The sequence below is a fragment of the Hoplias malabaricus genome, chromosome 3 (assembly GCF_029633855.1).
Source record: "Hoplias malabaricus isolate fHopMal1 chromosome 3, fHopMal1.hap1, whole genome shotgun sequence".
Lineage (NCBI taxonomy): Eukaryota > Metazoa > Chordata > Actinopteri > Characiformes > Erythrinidae > Hoplias > Hoplias malabaricus.
The window spans coordinates 15,697,829-15,717,782 of record NC_089802.1 but is presented as its reverse complement, the minus strand read 5'-3'; the positions used below and the strand labels follow the sequence as shown (position 1 = coordinate 15,717,782).

At 40.4% G+C, this 19,954-nt stretch overlaps 1 protein-coding gene across 1 annotated transcript in view; it reads right to left on the bottom strand.

Annotated features, from left to right (window-relative positions):
• Window positions 1–351: 351 nt before the first annotated feature.
• The window catches only part of nrg3b (neuregulin 3b), a 245,894-nt gene continuing 226,291 nt past the window's right edge, over window positions 352–19,954 (bottom strand). The window contains exons 5-9 of the mRNA XM_066665164.1: window positions 15,514–15,616; window positions 9,884–10,010; window positions 7,059–7,198; window positions 5,913–6,092; window positions 352–1,589 (exon numbers count right to left, since the gene is read on the bottom strand). Of these exons, the coding sequence (XP_066521261.1) occupies window positions 926–1,589; window positions 5,913–6,092; window positions 7,059–7,198; window positions 9,884–10,010; window positions 15,514–15,616 (1,214 nt within the window). The 3' untranslated portion in view covers window positions 352–925. The remainder of the gene's footprint in view (window positions 1,590–5,912; window positions 6,093–7,058; window positions 7,199–9,883; window positions 10,011–15,513; window positions 15,617–19,954) is intronic.

Here is a 19,954-nt window from a genome sequence, read left to right as displayed (position 1 = left end):
TTGCAGATGATAAACAAGTAAATGATTAAATCCGCTGACGGTCTGTTACAGCGGATGGAGGGCAGCTCCAGCTCGGGAGGAATATCTGACTCTGTGGGTCTCTGTTGCCATGGAGACAGCACCAGCGACTCTGACTATTTATCTTGCGTTGGGCACGTTTCGTAGATTTGTGCCAGCGATAGCTGCAGATACCTGTCTGCGATGCTAAAAAAGTACGGTGAGCAGGAGGCAGGAAACACGGCATCGATCACGGTGTTACACACACACCGCTATGAGCAGACACTCTCTGATCAAATGACAAGGTGACATACAGATTTTATTCATGAACCACCAAACTCTCCTCACGTCCTCAAGCATAACAGACAAAAGACAGAGTTGGACTGGGTTATCATAGGATGGCAGAGTTGTTTAAAATGAAAAGCTTCTTCTTTACCATATTCTGCATCTTTATTTTCTTGTCTCTTTTGTATGTCATATATATATAGACCATATATATGACATACACATAGTTATGACATCTAATATATTTTCTGTTTTTTTCTTTTTCTTTTTTACAATAGAGAAACAACATAGAGATGACACACTATTTGGTTTCTAAGTAGAAGCTTTTTTTCTGTTAAATAGTGGCATATAAATCTTTTATCTTCTTCAATACCTCTTTAAATCAACATCCCCAACAATAGTCAATTACCTTTGTATAATTTATTCACATTGTGTTATCAGTTAGCAAGTGTTCGTTCCTTCATATAGAATTTCCATCATTTTGCAAGTTCTCTCTGTAGTCCAGGTGTGCAGTTCAGAAAATAGAGGTCCTGTGATTGGTCAGCACAAGGGGTCTGGAGTTATTGGGGTAGTAGCCCACCCTGTCCAACCCCCCATTGAAAATTTGTGGGTGCAATTCGTAAGTTCTACCACTTTTACCCAATCAGCTTTTAGGGGGCGCGAGACAGGGCACACCTCTAATCTCACTGGACTGGTGGAAGTCTTTCTCTCCCTTAAAAAATGAAGTTTGTAAACCAGCGCCGGGCTCTTCCCTTAGACTCCCTCCTCGAGCTGCCCGCATGGGCCGACGGTCCGGTTTGCCGCTGCACTTGGACAGGCTGGACGATGCAACCACAGTCTTGGCTCTACTGCAGTCCGTACCTGCTCCCAAGGCTGTTGTGTATGTGACAAGGCTTTTGTGTTTAGTTTGGCCCACTACCACCAGCGCAGACTCAGAGCTCGTGAGCCCATTTGACCCCTGTTTTGCAGTAGGGGCAGCCAGCGATTGGCTGGAATTGACCAGTGACTCCGCCTCCGCTACAGTCTCAGGATGGATGAGCATGTGACTGGTAGAAATTCCACTTTTATTAAGAAGCACCGAATTGCCTCCGTCCATGGGCCTGTCTCCTAGGTCGGTGGCCTGGACGGAGGGGATGATAGGGACGGAGCAGGCGCGTTGAGACGGCCGAGGAAAAGCTGTTGCCTGATCCAGACGAGTGCAGGGAACATCGGTGTAGGCTAGTCTTCCTCTAGAAAGTGCAGAGGCCACAGTTTGCATATTCAAATAGGAGCGGCTGTGCTGATTGCCATCAGTGTGGGACTGGCACCTGGAAGAACCCCCAAGAGAGAAAGGAAAGTGAGGATTAGTACCTTTGTGGCATTATGTAAAGTGGTATTTTTTTTCTTTTTCTTTTTTTTCCCCATTCGTTGTACCTTGCCCCATGGGAGAACCCACTTAGCCTGAGAAAGAGCGTAGTGCGTATGATTTTATCCCGCAAATCATCTCAGCGGTAGGGAAATTATTTCGAAGTAGTGGGAATGTAAAAATCTTTGTGTAATTGTTCGTAATCCACAACACAGGCCTGGTGCTTTTTTTGGCAGCATTAGCGTTAACTGCGGAGCCTCTCTCCCACTTGCAAAAGCCTTATCGGAGATTTAAGCCGTCAGTATCAAAGCTCGCGTGTCCCTGACCCAGGCCTATGAGCTGATGAATGCTACGTTCTGACTACTTCATTTGACTGATGGCTTTTTGATCTGCGTGCTCGGGCTTCTTATCGAGCCCAGCACACCTTGTCCGACGGCAGCTAGGGGAACCCAGATATCACGCAGCTTTAAACGGGGACAGCGTGCTGGAATAATGCGCGCCAATCCCAGGGATGTGACCGAAAGACCAAAGCAGGTTATCCAAAGTTTGCGTCGGGTAAAAGTCCCAGAAATCACCGCCACACTTATTTCTGTCAAGGTTTATAAGTCTACAAAATGCAGACTCCTTGCTACAATTACACACTCATCTCCACCATAGCCCTTTACAGACAGTGTTGCGGGAGCGTGAAAATATTCCCACTTCCAGGGAAGTACATCAGTGTGACAGCAACATCAGCTCATAAAAATATAAAATAAAAAAGAAGGAGCTCTATTCTGCAAAGTTGGCGCCCTAAACGCTGAGCTGCTGTTATTGCACTGACAACAAAGACTATTAAATAACAGGGCTTCAATAATTGATTCCCATTTCACAATGCTCAGTTACTAAAAATGCATTGTAGCTGGAGGTTAATCTGCTACATCTAAACAAGGCTAAACATAGCATTTCTATGGGGGATTTACTGACAGGGCATGTGTAGGCTCATATGCCCATCTTTTGGTTTTCGCTGTCTACATCCCTCCCTTCCTCTTTCTCTCCTCCTCCTCTATCTCTCTCTCTCCCCCTCCCTCTTTATGAATCCACGTTCCTGGAGACCGGAGGGTGTCTCCATGGCAACAGGGGAGAGGTTCGGGGGTGGTGTTGATGTTTTAAGGCTGTTAAGTCTAGAAATAGGTCAGTCCAAGCCTGCTTCCCTCTCCCCAGCCCTGGTCACAACTGGCCAGAGACGGGAGAGGACAGGCTTATCAATTCATAATTAATCACGAGCAATAAAAATAATAGGCCATTCTGTCACGACCGGTCATTAATGGGGGAAGAGAGCTGGTTTCCCATGGTTTCAGGCACATGTTTATTTTAATTAACAACTGAGATTCCTGCTGCTGAGACACAGCTGAATCCATCTCTCCCTCTGTGTGTGTGTGTGTGTGTGTGTGTGTGTACTCGTAGGGAGGATGTCTCATCAGAACCCTTGAAGAAAACTCCAAACTCAGAGTTGCCCTGTTTAAGAATGTAAATTATGGAAATAGGTCAAACAGAAAGAGTTGGCTGTGAGAAGAGTTTACGAGTCACTGCGAAGCTGGATCAAGTTGGCATGGTAATGAGAACATCATATGAAAATCTCCCATGGAAAACGTTTCATACTCGAGGCCTTGGCTTCACTCAGCAACACTTTCTTGTCGTTTCCATGTTCTAACCTTTGACCTTTATGTCTCATTCACTTGCTCTTGCTTTAACCTGATATTTAAAAAATGTACAATTTTGTCTGGTCTTTTTTGTTTACATTTACATATTATAAAGAGATTTAGGACTTACAAGTAACATATCGCCACTGCCCAATTAAAACATCACGTATAAATCACATATCTCCATTGTTGTCAATTTTTAGTTTACTACATCATTTAAACACAGCAAATGTCCTTTGCTTTGTGGACCAATAGAAATGCTTAAAAATGACTTGGAATCAAATCTTTTTAAATTGACTTCCACTGAAAGTTTTCTTCCTTTTATAAAGTTTTATTTTGGACAGTGATGACGTTTACCTCAATAATTATTATTAAATACATGTTTGTTACTATGTAATTACATAGTGTCACTGTTGAAAAAAGAAGGGGAAAACACTATTAATTTATAACAAATATCAGTGGGACAAGGATGAATAAATGGAACCTTTTTTGGTCAATTCATCATTCATCAAAGGGCAAATAATTACTGGGGTTTTCAAATGATGCATCAAACTAAAATAACAAGAACAACATAAATGGATATATGTAAGATCTGTGATTGACCATAGTGTTATTACTTGCAGTTTCTTTATAATATCTTTTTAAATTCTGTAAAATTCAATCACTGACGTAGCCCTTTGTATGTATATGTATAGAGACACAAAACTATCACAGTGCCAGTTTCAGCTTAACATATTTGACAGTTGCCAGATTATCGAGTTTATTATGTTCCAGACAATCTGTACAGTCATTCACAGTTCTTGTTGCTTGCTATTCTGTCTTCTGTTTGTTTTGGCTAATTCCACTTTGTTTGGTTCTTCTGTTCTGACAGCTGCTGTCCGAAAAATTGGCTTTGGGGCAACAACAGGTTCTGGTGTAGTCTTGCTGTCACAGTTGTCTTTAGAATCTAAACAAGCAGGCTGCAGGTCTGAGTTATAGTTTTCTGTTAGGTATCGGGTAAAGGGAACAGTTAAATGAATATTACAGATATTGGGAAAAATTATTTTGTGATAAATGGCAATATGGTTTGATTTGATAATCTGATGTGATTAACTGATTGAAGATGTTATTTCCTGTAAAATATGAGCCCCATTTATAGCTGGTGTCAACAGTTTAATAATGAGTGCCTGTTACAATATTTCAGTAAAGTATAATATGATTCAAAATCACATCATAATATACTCATTGGTATGTATATTGATAAGAAAAAGGTTAAACACGCCACACTGAAATTAGATGCCAGAAACTTGGCTAAACAGAATGAGTATACACTACTTGTCTAACTTTGTTGTTGATAACAGACAGCAGAACTCCAGTCTTGCACAGACCTGTGGAAAAATGTTCTACCATTTTTATTATTTTTATTAATAATTTTTTGTTTTTACAAATGATTTTTTTCAGTTGTCCTTTCCTAAAGGGGTTATTCCTCTGTACATTCTGCTTTAAGATGATCTAAGTACAATCTATGGCACTGGCCAGACATGGTGATTGTTTGTTCTTTGTTTAAAATGTTTGTGTGTTTTTGCAGTGTGTTTAGGGGCATTATCTTGTTGAAATATTCCTTTCCTGCCAAGAATCTTCTGACAAAGTTTCATCTATTTGTGTAGTATTTTGGTGTGCATTATGTCATCTGTAAAAACCAGCTCCCCTACACACAGTGAACTCATGCACCACTGTATTAACAGACCTCCTGCTCCATGTTTTACCACTGTGCAGTCACTCTCATGATTTTGGCCAGGTCCTTGTCAAACATGCTGCACCACACCTGATCCAAGCAAATGTATTTTCTTTTCATCTGACCAGAGACTGTGCTGCCAATATTCATCAGGCTTCATTTCATGTTCTTTGGCAAACCTCAGACTTGCAGATTTGGGTCTTGTTTGTAGTAATGTTTTTTTTTCCCTTCACTGGTTAATTTTATGCAACAGGCAGCACACGGTCTGGGCTCTCACGGAGATGCCAATTTCTGATTTCTAACGATAAGTCTTGTGCTGAGCTGCAAGCATGGAACCACCTGTTTTTAAGCTAAGTTTGCCTTATATATTTTATAGACAATGTCTAAAGGGTTTTATGTAGTTAACATTAATAGGAAGAGGCAGCTAAGTTGTACACACATTGGTTTCTAGTTTGTACAACTAAGCTTGTAATTTCAGCATGGTCTCTCTCAACCAATAATTATCATTATACATAACAGAACAGATCCTGTTTTTTTCAAATAAAAAATGGGTTATTTTAATATAATGGTTCTTTGAATTATACTCCAATTTTGGGTTATATTCAGTTTTGTTACAAACTATATGTTCTTAACTAGAACCAGGCTGTCTCTCAATGCCGTTTAATGTCTTGTCCAGGCTGTGATCCTCTCTTGTGCCCAAACTTCTGGGCAGGCTCTGAAGCCAACATGAATCAGGTTCAGGACGAAGCAGTTACAGAACATGAATGAATGAATCCCAAATAATAACTATATATTCCTTTTATATTGTACTATGTAAGATAGGAGATTCTTCAAAGCTCAGAGTGAAATAAAAATATTTTATTAAGGTACACCTCTGTCCAAAGACACCAACCTTCTCAAGGACTCTGTTGTCACGTCTGTGGTCTCCATCTCCTGAAGATGCTTGTAGCTGTGGATAGAGTCCTTTGATCCTCCAAGTAAATGATGTCCTCTAGAGATGGGCGGAGTCCAGCGTGACACTGATCGGTGATTGGATATCTTTTTCACAGTGGGACTACTGGAGAAGGAAGAGCTGTGGAAAAACAAGTGAGACGACTACTGAACATCAGATGCAAAATAAACCCACCCTGCTCATTTTTAGCCAGCTGTTTCTACATACAGTGCTGTCGTAATGAAGTCTTAATAAAGTTTTACTTATTTATTTAGTTGGTAATTTATTTATGCCAGTAAAAACATATAAGTTATTCCTATATTGGTGTGTAGAATTAAATCAGAGGAACATGAGTTTAATTTCTGCATTCCAATTCCAGCCACTGCATGGTTTATCAAATTCCATCGATAGCACATGATTAAATGTAATGAAGAATTAATTAACCGAAGCTGATATTGGATTGTAGCTGTAAATACTGAGAGAGGTTAGGGCAGAACATTATAACATTGCCTATTTTCGTGTTTGTTTATTTTCCAAAGCTTCTGTTTGTGGACTGCATAGATAAACAGACACACTCCATTTTCTCTATTACCATTTTTTTTCTCCAAAGACTTTCACACTGTACCATAAGCAAACCAGTACTGAGAAATATGAACAAAGCTATGGTAATAAATGTATTTAAGGTTTACAGGTGAAATGCATATTAATTCCCTTTGTATGTTTAATATGGATTCATGCTGCTTCATCCATATTCTAAAAAAATGCTGAATCTGCAAGGTAGAAGCACAGTACATGGTAATTCATTATACAGAGTGTTTTGAGTCTGCCAGGCTATAATTTCAGCTCATGTGCCGCTTAACAGCCTCTCCAAGATTTCAACTGCAAGTACATAGCTGAACAGTTTTCTGGCAGTCATTCAGAAATGCATATTAACACAGTTATTACCAAGTACAATAACCGTAGGTCTTTTTTAGTCCTCTTTAGTTTTTGACACAAACATATGGTGCTGTATTATGAGCTGATTAATTTCCCTCCCCTCCTGGTTTCATGTGAAATATTTGTACTATCTAAAAGGTGTGAAGGTAAAGGGAAATGTGTGGGTAGTACCTGCGGCGTTTCCCTGTGGACGGGCCACTCCTGTGATTGGCTGGAGATAGTCTAGTGCTGCTATGATTGGCTGGAGAACATTTGGAGCCGTGCGCTAGTCCTCTGCCTGGTGCAGGAGAGCAGTTGTGAGCTTTACAGCACTGAGAAAGAAAGAGAAGACAGGTGATTTCTTCAGGTGAAATCACAGACCTGTAGCAGTATTCAGCTTTGTACAACAGCACTTCCACACTCTGCTCTGGCTTTCAGAATAACTGTCTGCTTTTTCCTTTTCTTTCCTTCTCCCACACAATTTCTCTCTTTTTCTCTGTCTGTATATATATATACACGGCATAAAATATATATATACACACACTCAGATCAACCATAACTTTATGACCACCTCCTTGGTTCTACACTCACTCTCCATTCTCTCAGCTGTTCATGCACTGTCCACAGGAGCACTTTGTCATTCTACAGTTAGAGATGAGTAGTCCATATGTTGCTCTGCATACTTTCTTATCCCCATTTCAGGAGCACCACCGAGCAGGAAGGAATTGGGTGGTGCATCATCCTCAATGCTGCAGTGACACTGAAGTGGTGGTTAGTGTGTCTTGTGCTGGTATGACTGGATCTGACACCACAGCGCTGCTTGAGTTTTTAAACCCTGTTTCCACTCATTGTCCACCCTTCTACTTTGTTGGTCCACCTTGTAGATGTAAAGTCAGAGAGAGTAGCTCATCTGTTGCTGCACAGTTTGTGTTGATCGTCCTCAAGTCCTTCATCAGTAGACACAGGACGTCGCCTACAGGCTGGATATTTTGGGTTGGTGGACTATTCTCAGTCTAGCAGTGAAACTCCAAGAGCACTGCTGTGTCTGATCCATTCATCCAGCACAACATACTCCAACACACCACCACCACGACCACATCCGTGTCATTGCAGCACTGATAATGATCCACCACTCAAATCATACCTGCTCTGTGGTGCGCAGTGAGGATACTGACAACTGAAGAGCAGAGTAAAATGGAGACATGAAAGTATGCAGAGAAACAGGTGGAGTACAGTCTGTAATCCATCACTTTGTAAGTGGTCTTATACGCTGTTGTGCCATGGTCAGGACCACCACAGGACCACCACAGAGCAGGTATGGTTTTGGATGCTGAAGTGACACTAACGTGGTGGTGGTGTGTTTTGTGCTGCTGTAGAAATCCATGTAGAATATAAACACACTTAGTGAGCAGTATATCTCACCTATACATGTGTTTACTCATCTCTCTCTCTCTCTCTCTCTCTCTCTCTCTCTCTCCCAACACACACACATACACTCTCAGCAGCCCTTGACTCTGCAGTGTCAGAGATGAAATGGTGGATTATAGAGTAAGCGGAGAGACAGAATGTAGATGTTCGTTCAGTGATATATGGCCCCTCAGCAAGAGAGAGCCACTTTAATTAGACGTTACATTTAAACAGCAGATTAAGAGAGACACTCTCTGATTACACTCCCTGCCAGCTCTCCCGGCCCTTCCTCACGAGCAGGGAACTAATCCCAGACAAGATTACATTAATGGATTCCTAAAGAATTTCTTTCCTTTTTTTTCCATTTTTTTTCTTTCTTTTCTTTTTTTTTTTTGGCTAGGCTCAAAATTAAAACCATTATCTTACAAAGGTCCAGGACTCTGAGCCCATTCGGAAATGAGCCCGAGATGCCCCACAAAGTCGTCAGAGTTCTAAGTCACCAGATAATGCAGTTATTCCAGTTAGTGAAATCCGTCTGCCTCCCCTTGGCCTGTGGAAGATCATTAAAGCCACTGGGTTTGACTTTAAACTAGTTTGGGGCCTTGCAACTGATAAAGCGTGTCCTCCTAACACTTGTGCCTCCTGAGGGACCTGTTAGCATTGTTCTTCTCTCCAGCAGGAAAATTGGATCATTTCTGACCACCCTCTCCAACACTCAGCTGGGTGAGTATGCTCTGCGGGGAAAGGGAGACACTTGTGTGCTCTCTCTCTCTCTCTCTCTCTCTCTCTCTCTCTCTCTCTCTCTCTCTCTCTCTCATATAATTGCGAGAACTCTTCCTTTTCCCTTTACTTCTTTTTTTTGTAGAGGCTGGAACATGTAGATTCATCCCCACATTAAAGCCAGCCGTGCGACAGCCCTGCAGTGTGACTTTATCTTCCAGTCCATTCGCTATTCATTAGTGTGGCATTGTAGCTGTGCAACTGAGCACATTACATAATATCTGCGATTCATAAGGAGTTGGAGATGCTGGTGATTATAATGCCACCAGACTGTGGACTGGAAAGAGAAAAAAACATGAAAGCCTAATCCTTCTTCTTTTTCCAAAAACCAACCCCTGCCAACACTGTACACATGAATGCAAGACTTTTTTTATTATTTTACTTGTTTTTTGAGGGGTGTGGGCTGGGTGAGAATGGGTTGCTTTGGTCTATGGGAGCAGAAAGTGATGGATCTCCCTATTTCTACATGAGTTGTCTATTCAGTGGCGAGTGGAAGCGCTCCACGGCTTTGAGTGTAGCTCAAATGGATGTGCTGTTTACTCTGTGAGCTAGCTATTTCTGTCAGGGTGAGGGATCATCAGCAGGTGGGAGAGCAGTAAAGCTACAGAGGGGGCATCATTCCCTGAGCTGCCCGCTGGCCAATTGTATTCATTACACATCACAGTTATGTGAAGGAAATGCATTTGGAATGCCATTGTGGCTGCACATGGCTACTCTGCTTTTCAAACACCTTCATATGGCTGCTATGCATGGATGGGGTGCAGCAGCATGAACAGGAAAACGCTATGAATATTGGTTTTTCAGCTGAAGTAATAATAATAAAGCTTTACCGTTTGACGCTGGAGGTCACATTCGCTCCTGCAGCTGGATTTGGACATGAGCCGCGAGGCGTTGACACTGCAGTCCCTCAGATTTCGCATCTCTGTCAGGTGGGCTCTGTGCTTTTCCCTTTGTCTCCTGCAAGACATTAATAGGCTGTGATAAGACTCCTGATAATGTCAAACAGGACTAGACATTGTTTGGTTACCCCTGGCCAAAACATTTCAACATTTCACAACATTTGGGCAGCTAAAAAATGCAGAGCCTGTAGATAGCGTGGGCACCTGCCTTAGGGCCTTATATGTTTTGTTTGTTTTTCCACCTTTAACAAACCTTCCTGCTCAGACACTGACCTAATTGAATCAGATCAGATTGTGTTAAGTGCGACCACCACAAAAGCGCTACCACCTGGTGGGCAGGACCGCCTGGCATCATAGATGGCTAAAGTTTGCTGATATCACAGAGTGAAACAAGACCGTGATTAGATTCACATTAAGAGGATATCACTGCAGCAGTCACAGCAGGACCTAATAACCCAATCTTGATCAGAATGCAGTGTTATCCAGTAAACTACACCAAACATATCAAGCCTTTCCAGATCAGTGGTGAGGACCACTACAAATAAAACGAAGTCAAGATTTACATATATGACATTGGACAAACAAGCTTATCCGAAGTAACAATATACAAACCGGATTCCAAAAAAGTTGGGACACTAAACAAACTGTGAATAAAAACTGAATGCAATGATGTGGAGATGGCAAATGTCAACATTTTATTCGTAATAGAACATAGATGACAGATCAAAAGTTTATTCTGAGTAAATGTAACATTTTAAAGGAAAAAATATGTTGATTCAAAATTTCACAGTGTCAAAAAAGTTGGGACAAGTAGCAATAAGTGGCTGGAAAAAGAAAATTGAGCATATAACGAACAGCTGGAATACAAATTAACACTAATTAGGTTAATTGACAACATGATTGGGTATAAAAAGAGCTTCTCAGAGTGTCAGTGTCTCTCTGAAGCCAAGATTGTAAGAGGATCACCAATTCCACCATTGTTGCGCAGAAAGATAGTGCAGCGATACCAGAATGGTGTTACCCAGTGTAAAATAGCAAAGACTTTTAAGTTATCATCATCAACCGTGCATAATATCATCAAAACATCACAGCACCTCAAACAGGAATGCCACTGTCAAGGAAATAACAGAATGGGCTCAGGAATACTTCCAGAAAGCATTGTCAGTGAACACAGTCCACCGTGCCATCAGCTGTTGCCAGCTGAAACTCTACAGTGCAAAGAGGAAGCCATTTCTAAGCAAGCTCCACAAGCTCAGACGTTTGCACTGGGCCAGGGGTCTTTTAAAATGGAGTGTGGCAAAATGGAAGACTGTTCTGTGGTCAGATGAGACACGATTTGAAGTTCTTTATGGAACACTGGGACGCCATGTCATCCAGACCAGAGAGGACAAGGATAACCCAAGTTGTTATTGACGCTCCGTTCAGAAGCCTGCATCACTGATGGTATGGGGTTGCATGAGTGCTTGTGGCATGGGCAGCTTGCATGTCTGGAAAGGCACCATTAATGCAGAGAACTATGTTCAGGTTCTAGAACAACATATGCTCCCATCTAGACGTCATCTCTTTCAGGGAAGACCCTGCACTTTTCAGCAAGATAATGCCAAGCCACATTCTGTAGCAATCACAACATCATGGCTACGTAGGAGAAGGATCTGGGTACTGAAATGACCAGCCTGCAGTCCAGATCTTTCACCTATGGAGAACATTTGGCGCATCATAAAGAGGAAGGTGCGACAAAGAAGGCCCAAGACGATTGAACAGTTAGAGGCCTGTATTAGACATGAATGGGAGAGCATTCCTATTTCTAAACTGAGAAACTGGTCTCCTCTGTCCCAAGACATCTGTTGAGTGTTGTAAGAAGGGGGGATGCCACACAGTGGTAAAAAATGGCCTTGTTCCAACTTTTTGGGGATTTGCTGACACTGTGAAATTTTGAATCAACATATTTTTCCTTTAAAATGTTACATTTACTCAGATTAAACTTTTGATCTGCCATCTATGTTCTATTACGAATAAAATATTGACATTTGCCATCTCATCATTGCATTCAGTTTTTATTCATAATTTGTTTAGTGTCCCAAGTTTTTTGGAATCCGGTTTGTATATGAAATAAGAGTTGTAGGTGAAAGTACTGAAAAAGCCTTGACCTGGTCTTACTCATAATGCATTTTGTGGTTACCCATGTCCCTGTCTGCCACATAAAGGTGGGTTACACTCTACACTACACCACACCACACCACACCAATAGTGTCGATGACCAACACAGTCAATACGCTGGCATATGTTGCTATTATTGTAAAATATTTAATAAACATATTACTTAAAGCAACATTTTATTGCATATTGTCCCTGTCCAAGGAAAAACATGTGTCTACATTTTCCTTGATTTCTACTTCATTTGAACACAGCAGCTGTCCTTCATATTGTGTGAAAAGTTCACGATAACTGGACCAATAATAATGCTCCACAATTACTTGGAATCAAACCTTTTATATTGATCTCTATAGATTTCCTTCTCTTGTAATGCTACTATTTTGGAAATACACTTTTTTTTCCTTTGGCCAGTGACAAAATACAGTGTATGTACAATAACTCTTTGTCTAATATTTTGTTCCCAGTTTTGCCTTTAAGATTCATTGACTTAGTGTGTCAGTGCCTTTCCTTGCTATGAAAACACACAGAAATGTTTTCTGTTGTTGAAAATCTGTGGTCATTACAATGGTCAATCATTTTTTTACAATTTAATACATTCAAAAGACAGAAAAGTACCTGCTGACTCAAAACACACTCTAAACAGAAGGTAATGGGCTACTGCTTCAACCGTTTTTCAGAAGTGTGTTTTGAGTAAACAGGGTTCAGTTCTTTTACTAAGTACATGGAAAAGCCTTGAAATTACAGTCCATGGTAATTGACCATAAGCAGCCACTTAATGGGTCACTCTGATCAGCCTTAATTTATATGCACAAACAGCTTTCTGTACTCTTTACTGAATTGCATTTTGGCAGTGATTCCATTAAGAGTTTAGATCATTGCTTTAAAAAATTGTTGCGGCAACGGCATAATGTCTCAGGAGTGTGGTGCAGAAAATGCAATGCTACATCATACTCAAATAAAACTTTTACCACAACTTGGTTATTTATTACATTTTCTTTCAGATATTATCCTCCAGACTAAAAATATAGAATTAAAACGTAATGAGGCACAGTGTGACCAGCCTAGTAACATTACTTATCACCTGTTTATCTTAAATATTTTAGATTGCATGCTTTTCTCAGTCAACATTTCTAACCACATTTCAACTACAGCACTACTACACCTTTTTGGGGGTCTTCATAATTAATGACAACAAAACAGCTTAGTGGTACACTTTGGCACTCAGAGAAATTGATATGTGCTGAAAGATGCCAAGTGTTGGGGCTTGAAAACACCAAATACTGGTTTTGAAACAATGTCTTTGAATAATTGGGTAATAAGGTGTGTGGCAGCAGTTTGCATGAATGACATCAAAATTTCAATGCTGACAGTTGGCCAAATGATGTAGTGGGAATGGTAGAGAACATCTACAGCTATGGCATAGGAACATATGAGTTTGCTGATCCTTGTTGGTGTACATGGTGTAATTGTACTCATAACTTATATAATATATATAATATAATATGCTGAGGACTTGTGAGAAGAAACAAAGTATGACAAATGGTGTGCAGCTGTATTTATTTCACTACATGCATTATACATTCATTATCTGTAACCACTTATCCAATTCAGGGTCGCGGTGGGTCCAGAGCCTACCTGGAATCATTGGGCGCAAAGCGGGAATACACCCTGGAGGGTTCACAGGGCAACACAGACACACTCACACATTCAAACACTTTGGAGTCACCAATCCACCTACCAACATGTGTTTTTGGACTGTGGGAGGAAACCGGAGCAGCCGGAGGAAACCCACGCAGACACAGGGAGAACACACCGACTCCTCACAGACAGTCACCCGGAGTGGGAATCGAACCCACAACCTCCAGGTCCCCGGAGCTGTGTTACACTACCTGCTGCACCACCGTGCCGCCCCATGCGTTATACAGTATATAGAAGAGAGAATGAGTAATAAAATGAGATACTTTTGAAAATAAGTATTACGTTGATTGGTGTATTTACTGCCACAGTGGATGTTTGAGAACATCTGACAGACACAAACTGCCAGAAATATTCTATTATTGTCTGCTTAATTAGATGCTAAAGAGTGATATCTCGACACATGCTATGAGAGCTTGTCTTTTCAGGTTTCTTCAGGTATAAGATGTTTTCACTTAAAGCCTAGGGAGAATCTTTGGAAGGAAAGCAGGAAAGGGTGTTTGTGTTTTAACACATATATAATTAGAAAATTGCTTGATTACCATGTTCCTGTGTTAGCAACACACATTTGGATATAAGTCTCTGTACCTGGCTCCAGTTTGGCTCATGCTTTCATGTAAAACATTAGTATCTGGGCTACCTCAAAGGAGCAATCTGTAATATATTTTATTTACTGAATCATAAACTGACTGTAAATGAATAAAGGCAGTTTGGATGTAAATTCTGTGGTCTGTGTGGTTTAGTCAAATAAAATGAGGAATAAGATCTGTGTTTCAAATGCTAACTTTAGCCTCGGATAGTTGCCCATTTTAAGGTGGAACAGAAAATTCTTATTTGAAGCTGGCAAATAACATCAATATTAGTGCCATAAACTGACCCATGCAACATGGAAATAAATGTTTCAATACACTATTTGTGAATAAGAAGCAAACATCTGCCTGCTGAAATGACATTTAAGGTGGAAGGGAAAACTCAATAAGGAGGATAACATGAGCCTTTCTAGAGAAACATTTAAGGGGGGAAGTTAAGTCAAATACAAAGCTGCTACATACAGGAAAAACAGTGTCAGCTCGTATACATTTTGCCTTTCACTAACGTTGGTAGAAACCATGTACACATTTTGGTGTAAATTGGTTGATTGTGGCACATTCTTCTTAGCTTTGAAATTTCAAATCTTTAAACATATATTTGTGTTCCTCAACCTGGCAACCTGCGTGAGCTTCGCATCTGGGGATTCACTGTTTTGAATGTGGAGTACAATACCCATTTTAAACATTTTTGGTCAGTATTTCAGGTAGCTTCTTTAAAAAATAGAATGAACAACCTTCAAACAAGGTTCAGGTTCTGTCACCCTGTCACCTGATAGTTTAGAAAATTTAGCCCCATCAATACGTATTTATTTATTTATTTAATTATTATTAAACGATTGGTTGGTTATTTTCTACAATGATTCCTGTTCAGACCTTATACTGACAACTAGTGGCTTGTATGTATCAGAGTATATGTCTTAAACATGGCTGCTCTTATGTAGGGAATGTGCTGTATAGAGAATAAACCTTTTTGATCAGGGACTACAAATTGTTCATCTCATGTGTGTAACACTGATTGAAAAAAAGGTCAAATTAATAAATAATCACCTCTAGGAATATCATTTACTATTGCTTTGTGAAATTACCCTTTTTTTTCCAGTGTAATGTCTGGTTATGACTCACTTGTTTCTGCAGTATAGAGCCATGCAGGCCACTCCCAGCAAGCTGATTCCCATGGCGATGCTGAAGATTGACAGGATCTGCCTCTGGTAGGTCTCGCCACTCTCTGATGAAACAGAATCAGGGAAGATTCATGGTTACAGTATAAATCTCTCTCTCTCTCTCTCTCTCTCTCTCTCTCTCTCTCTCTCTCTCTCTCTCTCTCTCTCTCTCTCTGCTGAGTCAATACAAACCCCACAAAGAAATGTTCACACTTATTAGTTTTCGTACAGGCTGTGAGAACTTTAATATCAGGTAGTTTGGACAGGTACTTTGTGACATAGATGTAATATGGATTGCCAGTGATGCTGGCTACGAAGTGGCAGAGGCTCTATAGTCTTCTTATATTTTTTATTTTTTACAGAGTGAACTACCGCACCATTGCTTGTGATTCATTCCAAATACTGAGTATCACTTTCACACCTCAGTAAAGCTGTCAAAATTATCTTAACCCTTTTAGCACCTGTATATTGACACATTAATTCTATGTTATAACCACATAACCTATGTGATGGGTTTATACTTGTTGGCAGATCATTCGTAGCAGTTATTAAGTAATGTCTGACACAATGTCTCACTAATGAGTCACTGAAAGACCTGGTGTCAGCAAGACCTTACTTAACAGTAACATAGATCCAGGTCTCATATTGCACGCTACTATATATGCCCACACTATTTGTGTACACCTGCTTTAGAAATCTTCCACAATGAAGTGGAGTTTTACAGACAATTGGCACCTTTTAGATGCAGGAACAGCCAGGTCAGGAAATAATGGTGGATGACTTGTTCTGGATCACACACTTAACTCCAACTCACCCCAAAGGTATTGGACTGTGCTGCACATGAGCCTAAGATCACCATACCCAGTGCCAAGTGTCAACTAGGTGGTAATAATACTCATTTAACCCAACTAGCCGACACTTGGCACTGGTTATTGTAACCTTAGGCTCACGTGCAGCTACTCCAGAGTTCCCCTGTACTATTACCAACGCTTTTTTGAGGAGATTGTACAAGCTGTGTGAACAATTCAACACTCATATTAGCAGTGGGCGCACATTAGTAGCTGAATCCACTCATTAGGAAGAGGCTCCACAAACTCTGGGACATATAGTTTATGCATCAGTGAAGAGATGGGCATGCAGTGTGATGGAGGGCTGTATACAGTCATTAGAGTGAGCTATGATGCTAAAATTGTGTGCATGTGTTTTGCCAGAGACATTGGGTAATTGAAGCAGGCACTGCAGTGCCATCTCTCTCTCTCTCTCTCTCTCTCTCTCTCTCTCTCTCTCTCTCTCTCTCCCTCTCTCTCTCTCTCCCTCTCTCTCTGTCCCTCCCTCCCTCCCCCACACATTTAAATTCTTTATTTAGATTTTTTGAAAATACCCCAAAACAAACAAATACACAGCAAAAAGCACCCATTGCTCTCTTGTGCAAAGCTTTAACTTTCCAATTAGCCCTAACCAAGAAACTACATCAGCAATAATTGCACAGCAGTACAGTGCAGAGGCTTTTATAGCTAAATAAAGCATCTTTTCCTCAGAAAGTTCCAATTATTGGAGACACAATATGGTATTTTGTGGTTCGTTCTTATTTTTGTAGAACCAAGGATTTGATGTGCAACATCAAGGCTTCTAAATATTAATGCAAGGGGAATGCATATGTAAGTATTTTTCAGTTATTGACTGATCAGCCTTAATTCATATTCCTGGGAGGGTTTGTTTCCTCCTATATTTCCATAAAAATGTTAATTTTATTGCAAATGTGGCAGCCAAAGGTATAGTTTCATCTCTATATTACTTAATAAAAGGGTACGGCTAATGGTATAATGCAGGGATATTCTTTGTGGATCGTATCAGAGTCACTCAAGCTCATTTTACACTCTACATGTAAAGATCATGCTGAAAATTAACTGATCACATTTGATATTAGATTTTCTTTACATCAACATGACATTAACATAACAATATTTTCACATCAATAAATGACCCTAGGTTTATTTAACTAAATATTTCAGATTGACTTCCTTTCTCTTTGTAAACGTTAAGCCTCATGGCATAAGAATTGTGGTCACGTTCTAGCTTCATTTTCATTCAGTAATTACAAAATGCTCAATGATACACTGTGGCGCTCAGAGGAATTGAGCAGTGCTAAATCATACCACAGACCTGTTCACACCTGGCATTGGCATGCATCCTGGGTGATTGGATCATAAACGGCCAGCACTAAATACAAGTGTGAAAGAGCTACAAGTGCATCTCAAAGATGCATTATAAACCAATCACTCAGACCATCTTTGGAGATGGTCTGGGACGCATCCTGCAACACTACATCTGTAGTGTGAAGAGTACTGCTTCCTGGAGCCCCCTCAACAGCAACCAAGCATTGCCCATTTTAAATGTGCCATTACCCTAGCTACTAACAGCTTGTACTGAAGTGTATGAAAGGTACACTGAGTGACGTATGTGTGCATCAATTATGTAGAAATCTAATCACAAACGATCACGCAAGGCATATTGCACGTCCCAGGTGTAAAAAGCTATGCATTTTAGCAGTTCCTTGATTGGATTACCCAGGATGTGTGTTAATAGCAGCTGTAAATAAGGCCAGTCTTAGAATAAGAGTGTCTACCCAATGATGTTAAATGAGACATACTGAACGCAAAAGCAGAACATTTGCAATGATTTTTTGAGGGGGAGTTTTTTGCAGTGTAAAATCTGAAGATTTCTGGCTTCCATATGATCTAGCCTAGATGTCCCCTGCTTCTGTTATGAATAATAATGTAGCTAATGTAGATAATTACATTGATAACACACTTATGATCTCAGTTTTAGCTTCATAATCTGTGGAGAATTGGTTGTATCTGCTGGGCAGCCTCATTATTTGCAACTAAATTTTTGTAAACATATTGCTGCAAGGTGACTAGGTTTATGATCTGACAGCATTGTGTGATGATTTATATCTGTGTTTATTCACTGTTTATATCATTCTGGTTTATCTGTAAATACTGTAATTGTGGTTAATTTCACAGCCTGACACTGTTTACTATGAGTTTACTACGGCTGAGTTTTAGGGACATGGCATTGAAAAATAAAAAAATAAATTGATTCTGAGAATAAAGTCAGAATTGTGAGGAAAAAATCTTGGAATATTTCCAAGAACATTCTCTAAATAATTCTAAGAAAAAATCTCTGAATAATTCTGAGAATATTCTCGGAATAATCGAAAAATAATCAGAATAATTTGCTGCGTATAATGGAGCAGACACACAGTGTAACTGTGGAATGCAGCGTGTTGCTTAAGTCGTATTATGGTATAGATTTCAGGAATAAACAATTAGTTCTCTTCCACATCAGGAACACAGTGTGATTAGTATTTGAACCCTGAATCCGTGCACGAACCCATGGCATGTAGTTTCACACGATACAATTAATGATCACGAAAATGATGGATCCAGAGCGAGAAAAACTCTGGCGCCCACGAGGCTCCATCACGTTACGGCTCGGACTCGTACAATAAACTAAAGCCTTATGCATCGCAGTCAGGGGCTGCACTGACAGAGTTATCATGTTGTGTGGATGCATTTAATAAATAATTCTGTTCACTTCACTGACTGCTTCTTTCACAACTCACTCATGGCACACAGACTGCTAGTCTGTCTGTCTACAAACCAGATTCCAAAAAAGTTGGGACACTAAACAAATTGAGAATAAAAACTGAATGCAATGATGTGGAGGTGCCAACATCTAATATTTTATTCAGAATAGAACAAATCACAGATCAAAAGTTTAATCTGAGAGAATGTATCATTTTAAGGAAAAATATGTTGATTCAAAATTTCATGGCGTCAACAAATCCCCAAAAAGTTGGGACAAGGCCATTTTTTACCACTGTGTGGCATCCCCCCTTCTTCTTACAACACTCAACAGATGTCTGGGGACAGAGGAGACCAGTTTCTCAAGTTAAGAAATAGGAATGCTCTCCCATTCATGTCTAATACAGGCCTCTAACTGTTCAATCGTCTTGGGCCTTCTTTGTCGCACCTTCCTCTTTATGATGCGCCAAATGTTCTCTATAGGAAGAACATGAAAGATCTGGACTGCAGGCTGGTCATTTCAGTACCCAGATCCTTCTCCTACGTAGCCATGATGTTGTGATTGCTACAGAATGTGGCTTGGCATTATCTTGTTGAAAAGTGCAGGGTCTTCCCTGAAAGAGATGACGTCTAGATGGGAGCATATGTTGTTCTAGAACCTGAACATAGTTCTCTGCATTAATGGTGCCTTTCCAGACATGCAAGCTGCCCATGCCACAAGCACTCATGCAACCCCATACCATCAGTGATGCAGGCTTCTGAACAGAGCGTTGATAACAACTTGGGTTATCCTTGTCCTCTCTGGTCCGGATG